The sequence below is a fragment of the Buteo buteo genome, chromosome 4 (assembly GCF_964188355.1).
Source record: "Buteo buteo chromosome 4, bButBut1.hap1.1, whole genome shotgun sequence".
NCBI lineage: Eukaryota > Metazoa > Chordata > Aves > Accipitriformes > Accipitridae > Buteo > Buteo buteo.
This window is the reverse complement of record NC_134174.1, coordinates 26894590-26912774: the sequence shown is the minus strand read 5'-3', so window position 1 is coordinate 26912774 and position 18185 is coordinate 26894590. Positions and strand designations below refer to the sequence as shown.

At 56.6% G+C, this 18185-nt stretch overlaps 1 protein-coding gene across 3 annotated transcripts in view; it reads right to left on the bottom strand.

The window, feature by feature from the left end:
• Window positions 1-17590, bottom strand: part of WIZ (WIZ zinc finger) — a 58274-nt gene extending 40684 nt beyond the window's left edge. For 2 of the 3 annotated variants that reach the window (XM_075025246.1, XM_075025248.1), the window contains exons 1-2: window positions 17143-17590; window positions 10188-10642 (exon numbers count right to left, since the gene is read on the bottom strand). In XM_075025246.1, the coding sequence (XP_074881347.1) occupies window positions 10188-10642; window positions 17143-17558 (871 nt within the window). In that variant the 5' untranslated portion in view covers window positions 17559-17590. The remainder of the gene's footprint in view (window positions 1-10187; window positions 10643-17142) is intronic. The other variant, XM_075025247.1, reaches the window with a different exon arrangement.
• Between the last annotated feature and the right edge of the window lie 595 nt (window positions 17591-18185).

Below are 18185 nucleotides of genomic sequence, written 5' to 3'. Positions count from 1 at the left end.
CAAAGACCACCCACACCAAGAAAACGCCTTGAACAACACTCACCCCGTTCCCTTGGTGGCACGTTTGAGGACGACGTCATGACCCACCTTCCCATCCCATAGGAACGTTGCCGTGCTCACGAGAAACCACTCAACCCAACCCTCGCGCTACCATCAATTCCTTATTTTGGTGCTTACCCATGGCACAGGTGAAAAGCTACTAACCCCAAAAGTCTTTGGGAAGAGATTCACAGCTGAGAGCTTTGTTAACCCTGCGTTAGAGGAGACGTAGCGTGGGGTTTTTTCCATGCAACTTGAGGGTTTCCAACTGTACTCCACGTTGCAGCTCCAGCTAAGCCCTGCCTGTTGTCTTGGACTCAAGTATTCAATTATTTATTTGCTAGGCAACAACATGACATCTTTCCTGGCACCGTTCGCAGGCTAAGAGGCTGACGAAGCGGTAATTAGTGAGGAAGGTTACTGGGACTGTGAGCTCAACCTCCCGGTTAAGAGAGGTTGAAAGCCAACAGCTTAAACTCAGCCCAACACCAGGAAGGAAGACAACAATGTTGGGAAACAGCCACAATTTCAGGGGCAGCCCCTCACCCATGCAAAAAAACTCAGAAAAGGCCACTGGATGTAGGCATTGGGGACTGTCCTGAAGAGCTAAGGCAAGATTAGCAAGAGCTGCACCTCTGTTGGGTGTCTGGTTTCATGTCTTGCATATCTTTTCTGGATGGAGTTCAAAGGCGAGCCATAAAAAAAAAAATGGCCCAGCAGTTGGCAAACACACCTGGGGACGGGCTACACGTGAGCTGCATTGCTCCAGAATAAGGTTTAGAGGCACCTGAAGCTCTCTGCTCAACCCAAGATCAAACCAAAGCATGATTTCCTACACTGGACCACTTCACGTGGGGACTCACCTTGCAAGAACGACACGTTTTTTTCCCCAAAAACACCCCTAAAACTCACTCTGACGCTTCACAGTTAAAACTAGTACAGTGCCATGAGGTCTCATCACCCCACCAAAGCCCAGATCTAGGACAAACCCCACCTTTGCAAGGGCTGAGTATACTTTGACCTCCTCATCCTGTTAATTTTATTTCCCAGGCTCCCATAAACCAACTGTTCCAGCTCTTTGCTCCTGCCTCTCATCTGCAAGTCCCTACCCCCAGGAAGGATCATGCAGATGCTCTTTGGAACAATGATGATTGGGAAGAGGTGGGACAGATGGCAGCAGCTCAAAACCCTCACACATCCTCTGTGACCAAGAATTTAAGACTTGGTTAAGGGAGAGTTGAAGGGTTGGGCTTGTAAATCATGTGAACATCTACCAGAAGACTTTAAGGACCAATTTCTTAGGGTTTTTTGGTGTCTCCCTGGGCATGTGGCTGTACAATGGCTGGCAGGGGCAGCTCAGACCAAGACAGACGCACGGACTCAACCAACAGCTGACCAATAGCAGAAATTGCTCTTCAGAAACTGCCATTTAAGAGACCAATGCTCCCTGCGTGCAAGCCCCAAACACCGCTTCCCTTCTCCATCTCTTTGATCATAGCCGTTGGCAACCAACGCGAAACAAGCCCGACACCAGTGACCTGCTCGGGGACAGGAGGACACCACCAAGAGCAAAGCAAAAGATGTTCCTTCAGCTGCGGTGAAATGATGTTAAACCGTTATTTTGCGCAATTTCCAGACACGAGTTCTCCATCTCAGGCACGTGCAGGATCCCTTACCTTCCCCGGAGGACAGCGTTGAACTGCAGCCACCAAATGCCACCACTTTAGCACATCTCCAGCCAACTCATGTCCCCATGGGGTTGATTTGTGCTCCATCAGAGGTCCCTATCGCAGGCTCCTGGTGTTACAAATCACACTTTCTAAAATCATCTCCCTTTCTCCAGCTGCTCCCAATGTGGCTCTGGGTGGGTGCCCCTCTGGGTGCAGATGCTTTTCAATATTTTAATGCAAAATTGCAACCGAACCATGCACATCCATTCAACATCATCCAGATTAACGCAATACAAAGTAATCTTATTTATCACCAGACTCGCCATGCTCAAAGGTACCAGCGAGATGTCTGGAGGGCAGCTGTACTATAGCGATTCAGGGCTCAAGAATGGCAATTATTGGGGGCTTTTTTTAGTGGTGGATCTGTTTGGCTCAGCTTTGCAGCATGCGAGTCCTGGGGGAGCTTTGCCAAGCCCCAATGGGCAGGTACGTGTCATGGTGGGGAGCACAGTCATGCACTGGCTCCATCCAAAACCTGACACCCCAGTTCAGGGCCATGCACCAGTTCCGTCCAACACTCGACACCCCAATTCAGGGCCGTACAAAGCAACTGGCAAACATTTGTCATTTGCAGCAATATTTGAGGCCTACCACTCAATTTTAGCAGCACACATGGCCCTTTGCAACACCTTGCATCCACGGACTACCCGGCACATCTCCGTCTCCAAATCCTTGCTGCGCAAGACAGGAAAAAAACACACCATACAGCTTAAATCCAGCTTTTCCAGCACCTGGCATCCAAAGGGCTCGATCCAGCACAAGCGGGAGCCTGAGCCCAGCACCCAGCCACGTCCTCTGGATCCAGCTTAGGCATCCCTGGACCCCGAGATCCATCCACCGCTGGGTTTTATTGATTTCTACCGTGCAGCCAAGCTGCCACCACCAGTGCTTTTCCAGCTACTTCCTCCTTATCTCCATCTGCTCTGTGGCAGTTTGGTTATTTAAGCACCATGCAGACTTTGCTTTTCTAAGCAAAGAAAAAACACCTTTGCCCTCTTCCCTGCTCCCTCTTCCCCACTCCCATCCCTTCCGAGAGGATACTCAGGACTTTTGGAGGGGAGAAGCAGGTTCGGATAGTTGTTCAGCCTTCATCCACCACCTCCCATGCTCCCACGGTGAGGATGAGCATGTTTTGGGGGTGAAAACCACCCCCTGGAGAGGCTCCAAGGGGGGTGGGGAGCTGGATAACATGACAACGTGGATCAAGAGCCAGCTCAACCCACAGTGATTTGTCACCGGTGCCACCAACCCCAAAGTGACCCAAATTCAGGCAATTTCATCCTGGTGATTCCCTCATCCCACGAGATCCCCATGGCCCATTATGCTCAGCCTGGAGAGCAGCGCCCATTTAGCAGGATGCCCCTAGAAAAGGCTGTGCCGCATCTAACGAGCTTTAACGATGACAAAGGTGGCAACATCTCAGAGGCCAGGACCGAGGACATCTACAAGGACACACTCCGTGAGCATGCACAAAGAGACGCCGCATGGCTCCCACCATCCCCGATCCCGCTAGATTTCTTCTCATTTTGCAAGGGAAACCAAGTGCACAGCGCAGATCCACACCCCCCCCGTGGCAGTGGGATTTTGCCAGGGGTGCAAGGAGAAACTGAGTCACGCATGGAACCTCGCAGCTTGAGATTACACCTTTTTAAGGTAATTTAAGCCAGACACCACCCTTTGGGCAGCAGTGACCCAAAACCAGGCTCTCCTCAGCCTCACAGAATGGGTGAGCATGGTTATTCTCCCAGGGCAATTAAAACACAAATTACTGCCAACCTGAAGTTGTCCCCAAACCATTCCAGGCTGCAGACACAGATGGGGACAACTTCCCAACACACGCAGCACCGGCGACCGTCACACCCCGCAGCTTATTTCTGTCATTTAATTTTTTTACAAGAGTATTCGGAAAGAAAAAATACCTACAACCTACAGCCCCACGGGACCAGCAAGCGCTGAGCTGTCGGGACAAGCCAGCGCCTTCCCCCCGGGCTCATTCCCTGCGGGGGCAGCAGGCGCCGAGCCCACCTCCACCCGGGAACGCTGTGTCCTGCCCCTCGATTTTCCAACAGCATCGGGCGGTGGCGGGAGTAGAGGCAAACACGGCTCCAAGCATCCTTCCTGGGGCTTTTGTGCATGACTCCAGGCTCAAGTGGGTTGTTGAGTTTCATTCCAGCAGGGGGAAAAAAAATTTTTTTTAAAAAAAAATATATATAAAAAAAATAATCGGATCGTGCAAGTGGGTGCTGGAGAGGGGAGGGGATCTCTGAGCGTCAGGATCAGCCTTTCCCAGAAGCAATCTCAACTTCAAGAGCTCCTTAATGGTGCTTGGAGGGATGAATCAAAAGAGACTCTTGGCCCGTGACAGCGGTTCTTGCAAGTCAAGACTGGAGGGGGAAGGGGAGAAGGATGGAGAGGGGACACAGAAGAAGGGATTAAAAAGAAAGGAGAAGGGGGGGGGAAATAAAATAGGTGGAGAAACAAAAGGGATACGGAGGTGGGACAAAGGCTGAGCCTCAGCCCCTGCCACATGCAGTCCATCTTGGGTATTGTCCTCGCTGTCAGACCTGTATAAATTAAAACCCCGGAGCCATGAGCACCTCCCCTACCTCCCTTCCGCAGCATCGTCTCTTCCTGAATGAGGCAGAAAAAAAAAAGTCTGTAAAAACTTCCCTATCTCCAGCTTCCCAAGCAGCCACACCGCCTGATGCTCTAAAAGCTTGAGCATCCTTGGGGGGGAGCTCAAAGGGGTGATTCCCCCCAAGGTGGTAGGGTTTGGGGGGGTTTGCTCCTGCTAGAAACCTCCTGCCAAGAGGACCAGACAGCGCAGGGTGCTGCACGGTGCCGAACAAGCCTGTGGGCTTTGGTTCTCTGCCAGCCCTTTCACGTCGCCTCCCAAAAAAAGACACGGTGGATTTATTTAGTCGCCTGGATCCTAAAAAAAAAAAAAAAAAAAAAAAAAAAAAGAAAATCCTGCTCCGTTTTTCCCCCCAGAGCTAGAAACGGCCCCAAACTAAACCAAGAGTGGCTTCCCCGCGATCGCAATCAAAACAACCATAAAGAGCTCTAAATTGGGAATAAACGACACTGCGGCTGGGTTTCACCGCCTGCAGCATGGGAAAGCCCTGGGGTGCCCATCACGGGTGGGCAGCAGGACATTAAAGCAATTTGGGATGAAAACACTCCTTTTTAGCTAAAGCACACGAGCTGTTTGTACCTAAACTGGGTGTTTTCCCAGTTGTCCCAGTTTGGCACATGGTCGAACCTCACAGCATGCATCAGTTTGGGCTTTCTAGTCTGATAATATGATGGATAAAATCTGGTCCTGCAAAGCCAGGGCCAACCCTGGGGATATTAAAACATCGAGACCTAATCAAACCCCATCTCCGATGCGGCTAGGAGCAGAAGAGGAGCCTGATGCTGACCCTCAGTAGCTCGGTCGGATCCTGTGCTGGTGACTGAACATACTATACAGCACAAAAGAGAAGATTTAACTAAATCAAGACGTATCTGGCAGCTCCAGTGCCAGGAAGGGCAGATTTTGGGGTCGATAATCTCACACCAGGACCGCAAACGCTATTTCCTCTCTTCTACCCATCTCATATTAAATTGACGCGTGTTTTGCCTTGATTAATTTGGTTAATTAATATGGCAGCTCCTGGATGGAGGGCACTGGGGGTACACGAGCCCACGGCACCGACTTGCTATGGGGCTCTGCCATCCACAGAGCGTGGCGAGCCCTTGTTGGGGACCTTGCGGCACTGCACGATGCCACGGGGACTGTAGTGACACCCCACGCTGTCACAGCACCCGCAGAACACCCTGCTGTCCCTGCATCAGGGTCATTGGTGACACCATACACTGTCACAGCATCCCCAGATCAGCATGTCCCTGCACTGGGGACCTTGGTGACACCACACGCTGCTGCATTGGGGACCTTGGTGACAACACACTGCCACATCATCCCTAGAGCAGGACGTCCCCGCATCGGGGACCTTGTGACAGCCACAAACATCCCTGGTGTAGCACGTCCCTACGCCAGGGACATTAAGACAACGTGAACTGCCATAGCAGGGTGTCCCTATATTGGGGGACCTTGTCACACCTCACACTGCCACAGCAATCCCAAAGCAAGATGTCCCCAAATTGGGGACCTTGTGACACCCCACACTGCCACGGCATCCCCAAAGCAAGATATCCCTGCATCAGGGACCTCGTGGCACCCCACATGACCACGGCATCCCCACAGCAGAACAACCCCGCACCGGAGACCACAGTGACACCTCACACTGCCACGGCGTCCCCAAAGCAAGATGTCCCCAAACTGGGGACCCTGTGACACCCCACACTGCCACGGCAATCCCAAAGTCCCTGCATCAGGGACCTCGTGGCACAAGGAGGAGCCGGGTGCCGTCCCCTCCCACACGTGCAGCCAAAAGCACAACCACAACTCACGCCCCGCAGCCGCCAAATCCCCCTCCAAACCTTCCTCCCGTCCCACAACTCCGACCTCGTGCTCCATCGCCAGCCGGGACACGCAGCCGGGTGACCGGGAGGAATGAGGGGGGGGCAGAACCGAGGGGACCATCCCCTCCCCAGGCAGCCCCAAGCCAACGCGATGCCACAAACGTAGTAAGGGAGGAAGAACCAAGCAAAAGCTCGACGTGTTGATGAGCTGCAACTGACCGCGGCTCCAACCGCCCTGCCGATCCCTGTGCCGATATGGGGAGGAAAACCGCCCCCACCCCCCCCCCCCGGGCGCGGGTTGATAAGGGTGCTGGCAACTTGGGAAACAAGGAGGGAACCGCAGCTTGGAGATAAAGGCTCAGCGATTCAGATCCCACCTCACCAGGTCCCACGGGAAGTGGCACCCCCCGCTTCACCCTGGGGGGGGCACGGGGATGAGCCTCAAAATAGGAAGGGGGTAAAGGTTGGAGCACCTCTGGCCCCGTTGCTGCCGTCTGCAACAACAAATCACCCGAACCGCTTCCAAAAGGGCCTCTGTGTGGCACAGCACCCCAAAAAAATCCCAGTGAGCAGCCTGAAACATCCCCTCGAAGAGCAAGGAGGGCAGACAGGGCCACCCAAAAGCCATGAGAAGGGTCCCCATGGGATGTGGTACCCAGCCCCCATCGCTTGCGGTGCCTCCAGCCGAAAAAAAAACGGGGTGACGGTTCGGGTACCACGATCGCGGATGGGAAATCCCCAGCAGCGGCTCCTTCCCCCTCCCCACGCTGGCTCAAAGCTCAGTCGGGCAGAACGAAGCAGCTGCCCGAGCCGCCACGGTGCTCGCTCCTCTGCTAACAAGCCTGCACACTGCAGAGCCCAGCCGCCGCTTGTTTGCCACGATCACTGGCACCGGGGCAAGCAGAGGTGTAGGTTTTCTTCCTCCATCTCCTCTCCTACACCGCTGCCCTTTGTGGGTCGCGCTGCACGGGGCATGCTGCCCCTCCGGCACTGGCTCGGCGCTCTCCGGCATGCAAGCGGCGCTACTCGGTGCCAGCGGCACCCCCAAAAACCACCCTCGCTGAGAAGAACGTCTCTCCCGGCGATTGCTTGCTGACCTCCCAGCAGCAGCATGGACTTTGCCTGGCTCCAAAAACCTACTGGCAGCTGCCAAACCACCTCTGGCTCATGGTCAACGGCACTCAGCAGATACCAGGGTAATTTTGCCGCAATGAGGCTGGTGGAGGCATCAGAAGAGCCACAAATCCTTGAGGTCGGTGGCACCGCAAGCCTTTGTGCGGGGTCTTCCCACCCCACAAGACCCTTGGACCAGCGTGCCAGCCTTGGACACCGTTTTGGCCCATTTCGAGCTCGAAAGCAGCGACGGGGGCTTGCCCAGCCCCTCCGATTGCATCCCCTTAAGTCTGCCCATGTGCAGGGCTGTAGTTGGGTCCACCTGAAGCGCCCCAGGACCCCAGCTGAGCCCCACCACCCAGCCAGAGCCAGGTTGGACACCCAGGTGGGGACATTCTCCATCTCCCAACACAGCCCTCGCTATTTTTGGGGCATCGATTCCCTCCTCCTCTAAACACCATCTTTAAATACCCATATCCATCCTCTGGAGCTAATTTTCCACCCATTGACCACAGTGAAGGAACCAAGAGCTGAAAAGCTTCCCAGATGCAACATGGTCCTTTCCCACCCATCACAAGATGGGTAAATAATAGGAGGGCTCACCAAGCAGATCGCCTGCACCAGGAGATAAGGTTTTAAGTCAACCAGTGCTTGTGGAGATGGGCAAACTCGTTATGGGAAAGCAGCGTTGAAGAGGAATCGCAGCCGCGACTCCACTGCTGTTACCACTTCCAGATGGGGAAAAAGCCACCCTCCAGCCAGGGGACAAGTAACAAGGCAAATCACTGGCCAGTGGTGGGATCCATAGCCACCACCCACCTTGTTTACCGGTGACGACATGGGGTTGGGGAAGGACGGGGGGGTTGCAAATGCATGGAGGGGTTCAGGTAGGACTTGGAATGGTGGAGGCGCCCAGCCTGCATTTGGCAATGAAATGATGGAGAAGTTGAGGTAGGACAGGGTTAATCCTCCAAAGCAGGCAGAGGACAGACACCAGACAACCAGGGATCTACAGATCAGCGGACAACTTGCAGTAGCTGCGCTCAATAGATAAGGAATTGGCCGGACAGCTGTGTCCAAAGAGTTATAGTCAACATCTCAAGGTCCAAGCGGAAACCAGTAACAACTGGAGTCCCTCAAGGGTCCGTACGGGGATCAATACTATTTAATATTACCAGCAACAACATGGATAGTGGGATTAAGCACACCCTCAGTAAGTCTGTGGGTGACCCCAAACTGAGTTGATACCTTGTGGGAAGGGATGTCATCCAGAAGGACCTTGACAGGCCAACGTGACTTCCTGATGGGCCAAGAAGTGGGCCAACATGAACCTCATGAAGTTCAACGAGGCCAAATGCAAGGCCCTGCACCTGGGTCAGAGCAATGCCCAGTATCACAAACTGGGGGATTGAGAGCAGCCCCATGGAGAAGAACCTGTTAGAGCAGGTTCAGAGGAGGCCACAAAGATGACCCAAGAGCTGGAGGACCTCTCCTATGAAGGAAGGCTGATAGAGTTGAGGTTGTCCAGCCTGGAGAAGCGAAGGCTCTGGGGAGACCTTCCTGTGGCCTTTCCATATATAAAAGGGGCTTATAAGAAAGATGGAGAAAGACTTTTTATCAAGACCTGTAGAGCAAGGGGCAACAGTTTTAAACCAGAAGAGGGTAGGTTTAGATCAGACCTAAGGAAGAAATTTTTTACAATGAAGGTGGTGGGACACTGGAACAGGTTGTCCCAGAGAAGTTGTGGATGCCCCATCCCTGGGAGTGTTCAAGGTCAGGTTGGAGAGGGCTTTGAGCAACCTCATCTGGTGGAAGATGTCCCCACCCACAGCAAGGGGTTGGACTGGATGACCTTTGAAGGTCCGTACCAACCTAAACCATTCTATGAAAACCTCCCTGCTCATCCAAAAGCCCTCAGAGGAGAGTTTTGCCTGGAGCCAAGCCAGGGATGGACCCAACAGGGTCACCCACGGGTGACGGAGATCCCCCACCCCATAACGGGACATCCCCTGCAAGAGCAGCCGCTGCGTACAGCAGGTTTTCACAATTCCAAGGGCATCCCAGTATAGCTCCATGCCGGCACTGGGGGCTAACCAGTCCTTGCCAGAGCTGCTCATCCCCCAGCACCCACAAAGCACCGGCGGCACGGCTTCTCTGGCACCGAGCGGTGGGGCAGAGGATGATCCCTTCACCCTGCAAGTGCACAGACACCCTCAGCAGAGCTGGAGGAGTGTTTCCGTTTCGAGAAGAGGGGAATTCAGCAAGGCCAGGCACAGGTGCCACAGTTTCGCTCTGCTCAGCACGACCGCGGCTTCACCAGCAATACCGAAAACACATGGGTCACCGCCGCCGTGGCACAGCACCCACCTGCTCCCTCCCAGCACGGCACCAGTCCCACACCAACACGCAGTGAAGCACAAGGACGGGCAAGGTGTCACCATTTGGGGACACCGTCAGTTTAGGGTCCCAGTGTTGTGCCAGGGGAGATAAACGGTCTCCAAAATGCCGCCGGCTTGACCCACTGCCAGGTTTCGTGCCTGTCTGTGGTGCTGAAGCTGGATGGCGGCACAAGGGCACAGGGATGCCGGCCTGGCATTTGCACCCTTGTTTCTCCTTCCATCAAATCCACGTGTTTCTCACCATACCGTGGTTCCCACTTCACCGTGAGATGCTGAGAATTGCCAAGAGAGCAAACACCCGCCGCAAACCGCTCCAGCATGATCGCGCGACCATCAGGCAAACCAACTGAATCAACCCGAGCATCACCAACCATGCACGAAGGGCCAGGAGATGTCCCCGTCCCCCAAGAATCCACCCCAATGGCACCGACCGGGGACTTACCAGCCACATCGTGTGCTTCCAGGGCGATGTCGGGCTCCTGACGGGAGAGCGACGAGAAGAAGTCGGGATCCTCTTGCAACGAGTGCAGCTCGGTGCTGGAGGGTCCCTTCCCCTCCCTGCTCATTGTCGCCAGATCATCCCCAGCGTAGAAAGCATCTTCCTCGAGCTCTGTCTCTGTTTCCACCGACGTCCCAGATAAAGCCGGGTTCTCCAGGGGCTTTTTTGCATCTTGAAGGAAAGCGGCTCTTCGTTCTTCGCCTTGGGGGCACTCAAGGGCAGGAAAAGTCTCTTTGTTTGGCTCTGGTGTCATTAACAGGGCTCTGCCTCCATCTCCTTGGCGCTCTGAGAAATTAGGGACAGCTTTCTCCATCCCTCGCCGATTGTGCTGTGTCACTCGGAAAAAAACACCGCGCCGGCACTCGGGAGGGTTGGCGGCCAGGGACTGCCGGAAAAATCTACAAGAAATAAGATAAAAGAGGAGAAAATTAGAAAAGAGACTGGATTTTGCCAAGGTGGAGGAGAAACAGTTGCGGCTGCGCCCATGCCGGGAAACACGACGGTCTCAGCGCCTTGCCATGGTCACCAAAGCTCTCAGCGTCCTGGAGCCAGGCAAGACATCAGGTCCCATCACTCCCCCCTCACAAAAACTGGTGCTGCCGGTAGCCAACACGGTGCCAGGTCCCTGCCAGTGTCAACGGACCCCAAAAGGTGCCACTTCTCCCCAGTATGAACCTTCTTTCCTCCCCTCTGCATCACCATTTGCAAGGGGAACAGCACCCCCTCCACCCTCTGCCACACACTCCACAAAAAAACCCAATCACCCCCAAATTCATTATTTATCCCTCAAAAAATTCAATCCCCACAATGCGGTGCTGGGAATGGTGCCAGTTTGCACCCCTGGCAGCTCTGCTCCACCACCAGCTGCCCCAAAATTAGGGTAGCTGACCCCAAAACCAGAGCACGTATGGGGTTTTGGGATGCTGTGCTGCATCCTTTTCCCTGGATGAATTCAAGCAGGTGGGACAACATGGTACCTTCACACTGGGGGACACTCAAAGGGTTTGGGGACCCCTCAAATGGCAACTAGGTGCTGGCCGCTCAAGTGTGGATCCCCCCCAAAACCAAAACAAACCACCACCCCAAAACACTTTCCACCAGCCGACGCTGCTGCAGCTGCAGGTTAAAGGCTGAAAAATAAAATCATTATGGGAAACAAAGAAGAGTGCTCAGGATCCTCATCTCTGCTGGGTGAAGATGCCAGGTCGAATCCTGACCCGAGCAGGCGGAGCAGGGAAAAATAAGAGGAAAGAGGCGCTAAAAAGCCGGGCTTATCAGCTCCGCTGGAGGATAAAGGCACAGGAGGAGAGCGAAGGAGCTAAATTTACCCCAGCGAGAAAGGAGAAGGCAGAGAAGAGACTATAAATACCTTCAAGGTAAGAATGCAAATGAAGAGGGAATTATTCAAGCTGGTGCAAGATGTTTCCCCGCCCCGGGGGCCGAGGGAGGAGAATGATGGAGCAAACCCCAACGCCCGGCGGCCACCCCGAAATCTCTCCCACCCCAAAGCGACCGGTGCCTGTCGCTTCCCTGGGGAACAACGCCCGGAGCCAACGTGGGTTAGTTTGCCAATAGGAAGTTAAAATAGAAATTCAATTAAATAAATTAAAAGTAAGTTGGCTCCGCGCGCCGGCATCTTTCTTTTGTGAGGATCGGTAGCTCTGGCTGGCTTCGATTTGTACGGATATTCCATCGGCATCGCCCTGAAATGGCACCCGATGCCGACGCTGTGCCGGCAGAACGCTCTTGCCCCAAAGAGCGGTGCCACATCGACACTTCCCCCAATTCCATGGAGGGCTTTTGGGGAGCAAACCCCAAATCTGTTGACGTTTAGGGGTTTGCCGTGGTGTCGGCTTGGTGCCAGTGGGCTGGGATGAGGGATGCTCCACCGAGATGAAGCCATCCATGCCGGCTTACCGGGGGGAAACAGTGGATTGCAGCATCATCTTTAACCACCATCCAGCTTAAATCCAGTCCGACACACATGGCACTCCCTTTTTACCGCATCTCCCATCGTGCCACAGTGGCTCATCCATCATGCCAGCAAGGAGTGTCGGAGAAGCCTCCCATCGAGCGGTGCCAGCAGGATGGGAGCCCAGCAGCCGGTTCGGCACCGGCATTTCTCCCCGTGTTTCCCGGTGTGCCATCAAACGGCAAGGAGTCGCCCCAAAATGTGTCATCGCCCCGCTGCAGGGAAATAAAAAGGCACTGCAAGGCACTCTGTGCCGGCAAAGCTGGCAGGGGACAGGCAGGGGCACCTGGGATCCAGGGGGAGAAAAGCCATCGCGGAGTTTTGCCTTTTTAATCGCAGCCGCATCTCAGGCCGGTGGAAACCCCGGCGCATCCCTGAGCCAGGGGGATCCATCCAGGTGAGAATGGGTGAAAAAAAAACACAAAATGGGTTTATTTTGAAAAGCTGCGGGTTTTGGGGGGGGATGTGGGTTTGATCTGAGCCAACTCCAGGACGGCACCTGGCATCCCTCGGGGACCGCCAGTTCCTTTCCCTGGCAATAAATCGCAGCATCCCTTTGGCACCGCGCTTGCCTGCTCGCTCCAAGCCTTTTCTCACCGAAACGTGTCTTGCCGTGGCTGTGCCGAAACTCCCGTGCCGGGAATGACACCAAATCCCCCACCCCGGCATCGCGCTCGACATCACCCACCAGCACCTCAACCCACCAAAACCCCAAACCCAACCAAGCACAAGCTGGTGCAGACAGGGGGGGACACATCGGTGCCACGTCTCCCACCACACTCACCAAAAAAACCCAGGTTTTTCCAAGTTTTCCCTTTTTTTCCTTCCCAAAAAAACACAGATGAATCCATCTGCTGTCCCGGCGCCTAAAAACCCACCATCCTCCCCAAAAACCCGCTTGGCTGTTTTCAAGCTCATCAGGGCAGGGGAGAAAAAAAAAAAAAAAAAAAAAAAAAAGGAGTTTCTTTTCTTCCCCGGCTCGCTCCGCACCAGCACCCTAAAAAGACCCGAGCGCTCACCGTAAAGTTTAAAAAGCCTCTTCCCAAGCTCTGCTCCCTTCCTAAGCTGGCTTCCCAAGCTCTGCTCGCTTCAAGGGTGGGAGCTGGACTGCGGAAACCCTTCCCCCAGCCCATCGCCCCAGAGCCATGCAAAGGCGGAGCAGAATTGGGACAATTTAAATGCTAAACCGGTTAAGTGGGGACAATCGCTGCCTTCCCTGGAAGTCAAGAGGAAGGGGCCTTTCCCCAGGCCAAACGGCTCCCGGCAGAGTTTCTGCAGTGGGTTACCCTGCGAGCTTGCTACACGCTTGAGTCAGGAAGGCTTTGGCCGGGTGTTTTTTCCCCTGAGGGGTTTTCTGGTTTGGGTTTTTTTTTTTTATTTTGCCTTGCAGGGAGAGCAGAGCCACAATGCAGGAGAACAGCACTGGTTCCTTCCCCCTCCGTGATGGTTCATGGCCAAGCGTGCAGGGTCCAGCACGCTCACCACACGCTTGAGCTGGGTGGGCTGTGGCTACAGCTACGTATTTTTTCCCTGCGTGGTTTTTTTTTTTTGCCTTGCTGGGAGAGCAGAACCACGACACAGGAGGACAGTGCCGGTTTTTCCCCCTTCAGATCTCATCACGACCAAGCACGCGGGGTCCAGCACGCTTGTAGCATGCTTGAGCCAGGCAGACTACGGCCACATATTTTTCCCCCCACATTGCTTTTTTTTTTTTCCTCCATGGGAGAAACCTGTGGCAGAGCAGACCCACAGTGCAAAATAGCACTGGGGTTTTTTGCCCACTCCACGCTGAGTGGGTCACAGCCAAACGTGCAGGGTCCATCCGGCGCGTTCACGGCGTGCTTGAGTCAGGCACGCTATTGGCCATGTGTTTTTATCTCGTGTAGGTTTTTTTCATCTCTGGGAGAAACATGTGGCAGAGCAGAGCCACAACGCAAGAGGACGGCACTGTTTTTTCTCCCTTCGTGGTGGTTCACGGCCAAGCGTGCAGGGTCCGGCACACTCCAGGCGCCCTTGAGTCAGGCAGGCTACAACCACGTGTTTTTTTCTTCGCATGGGTTTTCTTCCTCTCTGGGAGACGCCTGCGGCAAAGTGGACCTGCAGCACAAGAGGACAGCGCCGTTTTTTTTCCCCCTCCGTGGCAGTTCATGGCCAAGCGTGCAGGGTCTGGCACGCTCCAGGCACGCTTGAGTCGGGAAGGCTACAACCACGTGTTTTTCCCGTGTGGGGGCTTTTTTTTCCCCCCTTGCACGGCAAAACCAGAGCCGTGATGCAGGAGGACGGCGCCAGTTTGTCCCCACTCTGTGCTGGGTCATGGACAAGCACGCAGGGCAGCGTGCTCCTGGTGCGCTTCAGTCAAGCAAGTTACACCTATGTATTTTTTCCCCCCGCGTGGTTTTTTTTCCCCCCTTCCTGGTAGAAACCTGTAGCAGAGCAGAACCACAATGCAGGAGAACAGCGCTGGTTTTTCCCTGCTCCATGCTGGGTCACAGCTGAGCACACAGGGTCTGGTGCGCTCCCGGTGCGCTTCAGCCAGGCAGGCTACAGCCGCGTGTTTTTTCCCCGCGGGGTTTGTTTTTGTTTTTCCTCCCCGGAAGAGACACGGGGCACAGCGGAGACACGGCGCAGGAAGACGGCGCTGGTTTTCCCTCCTCTGTGCCAGGTCATGGCCAAGCGCGCAGGGTTTGGCACGCTCCCAGCACACTTGAGCTGGGCAGGCTGCGGCTGTGTATTTTTTTTCCCCTCTGCATGGTTTTTATTCCTCACATGGCAGAACAGAATCACGACGTAGGAGGACGGCACCAATTTTACCCCTCCGTGCCAGGTCACGGCCAACCTCGCAGGGTCCCGCACACTCAAGCCGGGCAGACTCCAGCCACAGGGGTGGTTTTTTTTCCCCCCACGTGTTTTTTTTTTTTGTTTTTTCCTTGCTGGCAGAGCAGAGTCGCAATGTGGGAGGACACCGCCAGTTTTTACCCCTCCGTGCCAGGTCATGGCCAACATCGCAGGGTCCAGCACGCTCCCAGCGCACTTGAACCGGGCAGACTCCAGCTGCGTGTTTCTTCCCAGCGTGGTTTCTTCTTCCTCGCATGGCAGAGCAGAGCTGCAACGCAGGAGGATGGCGCTGGTCTTTCCCCCTCCGTCCCAGGCCACAACCAAGCGCGCAGCGTCGGCATACTCGCACCAACGCCGCTTACATGCAAAACACATTGCAGCCATGAAAAACAACTCAGAAGGGGAGCAAGCGCTCCGGTTTTCAATGCGAGAGGAATTCAGGGAGGATCCAGGAAGCTCCCAGGGCTCGAGCTGGGATCCCGGATAATTTCCTTCCACAGGGAAACCTCAAGCGATTGGCGACATTCCTCCCCGGTGTTAACGAGCTCGTTTAGCAGAAAAGTGGTTTTTTTCCCCCATCCCAGAGACTGAACGAGCAAAGGACACATCCCCCAGGGAGCTCTTCCATTTCTCTGATGGTCATGGCTACAAGCTGGCAAATCCCGTGCCAAGGGCTTTCGTTGGGATGCAGGGCTTTGCTGGCGCTGGGATCCTCAGGGAACTCAGCTGCGGGGTTGTCAGTGCTGTCAGAAGGGGATTTCGTGGCTTTGAGCAGAGACGATCCGTGCGCCAACTCCTCTAAATGATGTGCCAAGGAGGGAAATCCAGCGTTGAGCCATGCCGGGATGAGCCAAAAGCTGCTCCAAGTGGTGCCAACCCATGCCAGGATGAGCCGAAAGCTGCTCCGAGCGACGGTGGCACTGCTCTCACCTTCATGCTGTACAGCGGCGGTGCCGGCTGGGCTCCGACCCCGCTCCCTGCCATCGAGCTGCTTGGGAAGAGGAAACGTTCCCGGCACCGTGCCCGAACCCACCGCCAAACCCACCAGCACGGCCCATCCACGGCATGCAGTGAAACACCGTGGCATTGTCATCTTTACAGCCCCCCGCTGGCTCCGACACCACTCTGGCCGGTGGAGGAGGGAAGATTAAAAGCTCCCGGTGGACATTACGAGGTTGCCCATCGCCGGATGCTCATTTAACCTTGGTTAACGAGCCCGGCAGAGGTCGGCCTCCTTCCACCAGCGCAGGAACGGTGCCGGCGATCGCGGCACAGGTGAACCAGCACGGGGAACGGGTGAAGGGAAGAATTAGCAGGGGTCTGGATCCATCCCTGCCACATTCCCAGCCGGCGGATGCCAAATCCGTCACCGCTCGGTACTGGGCGTCCCGGTGCTGCCGCCTGGCACCTGCTGCACGCTGCCTGTACTTACACCCCTGCCAGTCCCGGACGCCTGGGTCCCCTCCTCAACACAGACCCCCCCTCTCCTCCAGACCCCCCCAGACCCCTGAGTCCCCTCCTCAGCACAGACCCCCCCCTCCCTTCCAGACCCCTAGGTCCCCTCCTCAGTACAGAGCCCCCCTCCCCTCCAGACCTCCCCCAAATACCTGAGTCCCCTCCTCAACACAGCCCCCCCCCTTTCCCTCCAGACCCCCCCAAACCCCTGGGTCCTCTCCTCAACACAGACCCCCCTCTCCTTCCCTATACCCCCCCGGACACCTGGGTCCCCTCCTCAACACAGACACCCCCCCCAGACACCTGGGTCCCCCCTCCATCACCACCACACACCCCCATCCCCCCCGTCCCCGGGACCCCCGGCTCCCCCTACGCCCCCCCCCCCCCCGCCCCGAACACCTGGGTCCCCCTCCCGGTTACCTCAGACCCTGAACCCCTCTAAAAAACACCTGGGCCCCCCCAAACCCATTTCAGCACCCCGGACGGAGCCGGTACGAGGCGGGGGAGGGGGGGGTCAGCGTCACCTCCCCCCAGCCCAACCGCGGGTCCCCCGGTAACGGCTCCGTTTTGTCTCCCACCGGGCCGAACCAGACACGCACACACACTCCCCCCCCCCCCCCCCCGGCGGGTACTCACCCCACCGGTCCCCCGGGGCCAGGCCCACCGGGCGGCTGCTGCTGCTGTTTCTTCTTCTTCTTCTTCTTCTCCTCCTCCTCCTCCTCCTCAGCGGCGTCGCTGCTGCTGCAACCGCCGCCCCCGCCGCCTCCTGCCCGGTTCCGGCCTCCACAACAGCCGCCTCGCCGGGGACATGGTCCCTTTAAATCCCCCCCCGGGGGCCCGGCCGGTCCCGGTCCCGGTCCCGCCGCCGCCGCCGCCTCCTCCTCCTCCTCCTGCGCCTCTCCGGCCTCTCCCCCGCCCCCCTCCCGCCGGCGGGGCCTGACTACGTCACGCCGCGCGCCACCGGGCCGCCGCCGACATCTTGAGGGCGGCGAACGGGAACCCAACGCCGACGCGGCTGCCGCCCTCTCTTCGTCTTCGGCCGCCGCCGCCATGTTAAGGGCCGCGCCGTTCCGTTCAGCCCGCCCGCCCCGACGGAGCGCCGGTCGTCGTCGCCGCCGCCGCCCTCCGCCGCCTTCCCCGACGGAGCGCGGCGCGGACTGATGACGTCGGCGGCTGGCCGCCGTCGCCATCTTGGGAGTGGCGGGGGGAGGAGGGAAGGGAAGAGGCGGCGCGGCGACCTTCCGGGGGGGGAGCGGCGCGGGTTGTTGCGTCATCGGAGAGCGACGGCGGCGCCGCGCAGCCATTTTAAGGGGGGCGGAGGGGGAAGGTCTGGCTGGTCGGGGAAAGGGGCGGCCCTGAGGGGACCCCGGCGGGACCCGTGGTCCTGCCAACCCCCAGGGGACCCCGTGGGCCTGTCCCAAAGAGGACCCGTCGCCCCCAAAGTGTCCCCATGGCCCTGCCCTGAGGGGTCCCTGTGGCCCCGTCGCCCCCAAAGTGTCCCCATAGCCCTGCCCTGAGGGGTCCCTGTGGCCCCGTCACCCGCCAAAATGTCCCCATGCCCCCGTCGCCCCCAAAGTGACCCCATGGCCCTGCCCTGAGGGGTCCCTGTGGCCACGTCGCCCCCAAAGTGTCCCCATAGCCCTGCCCTGAGGGGTCCCTGCGGCCCCGTCGTCCCCAAA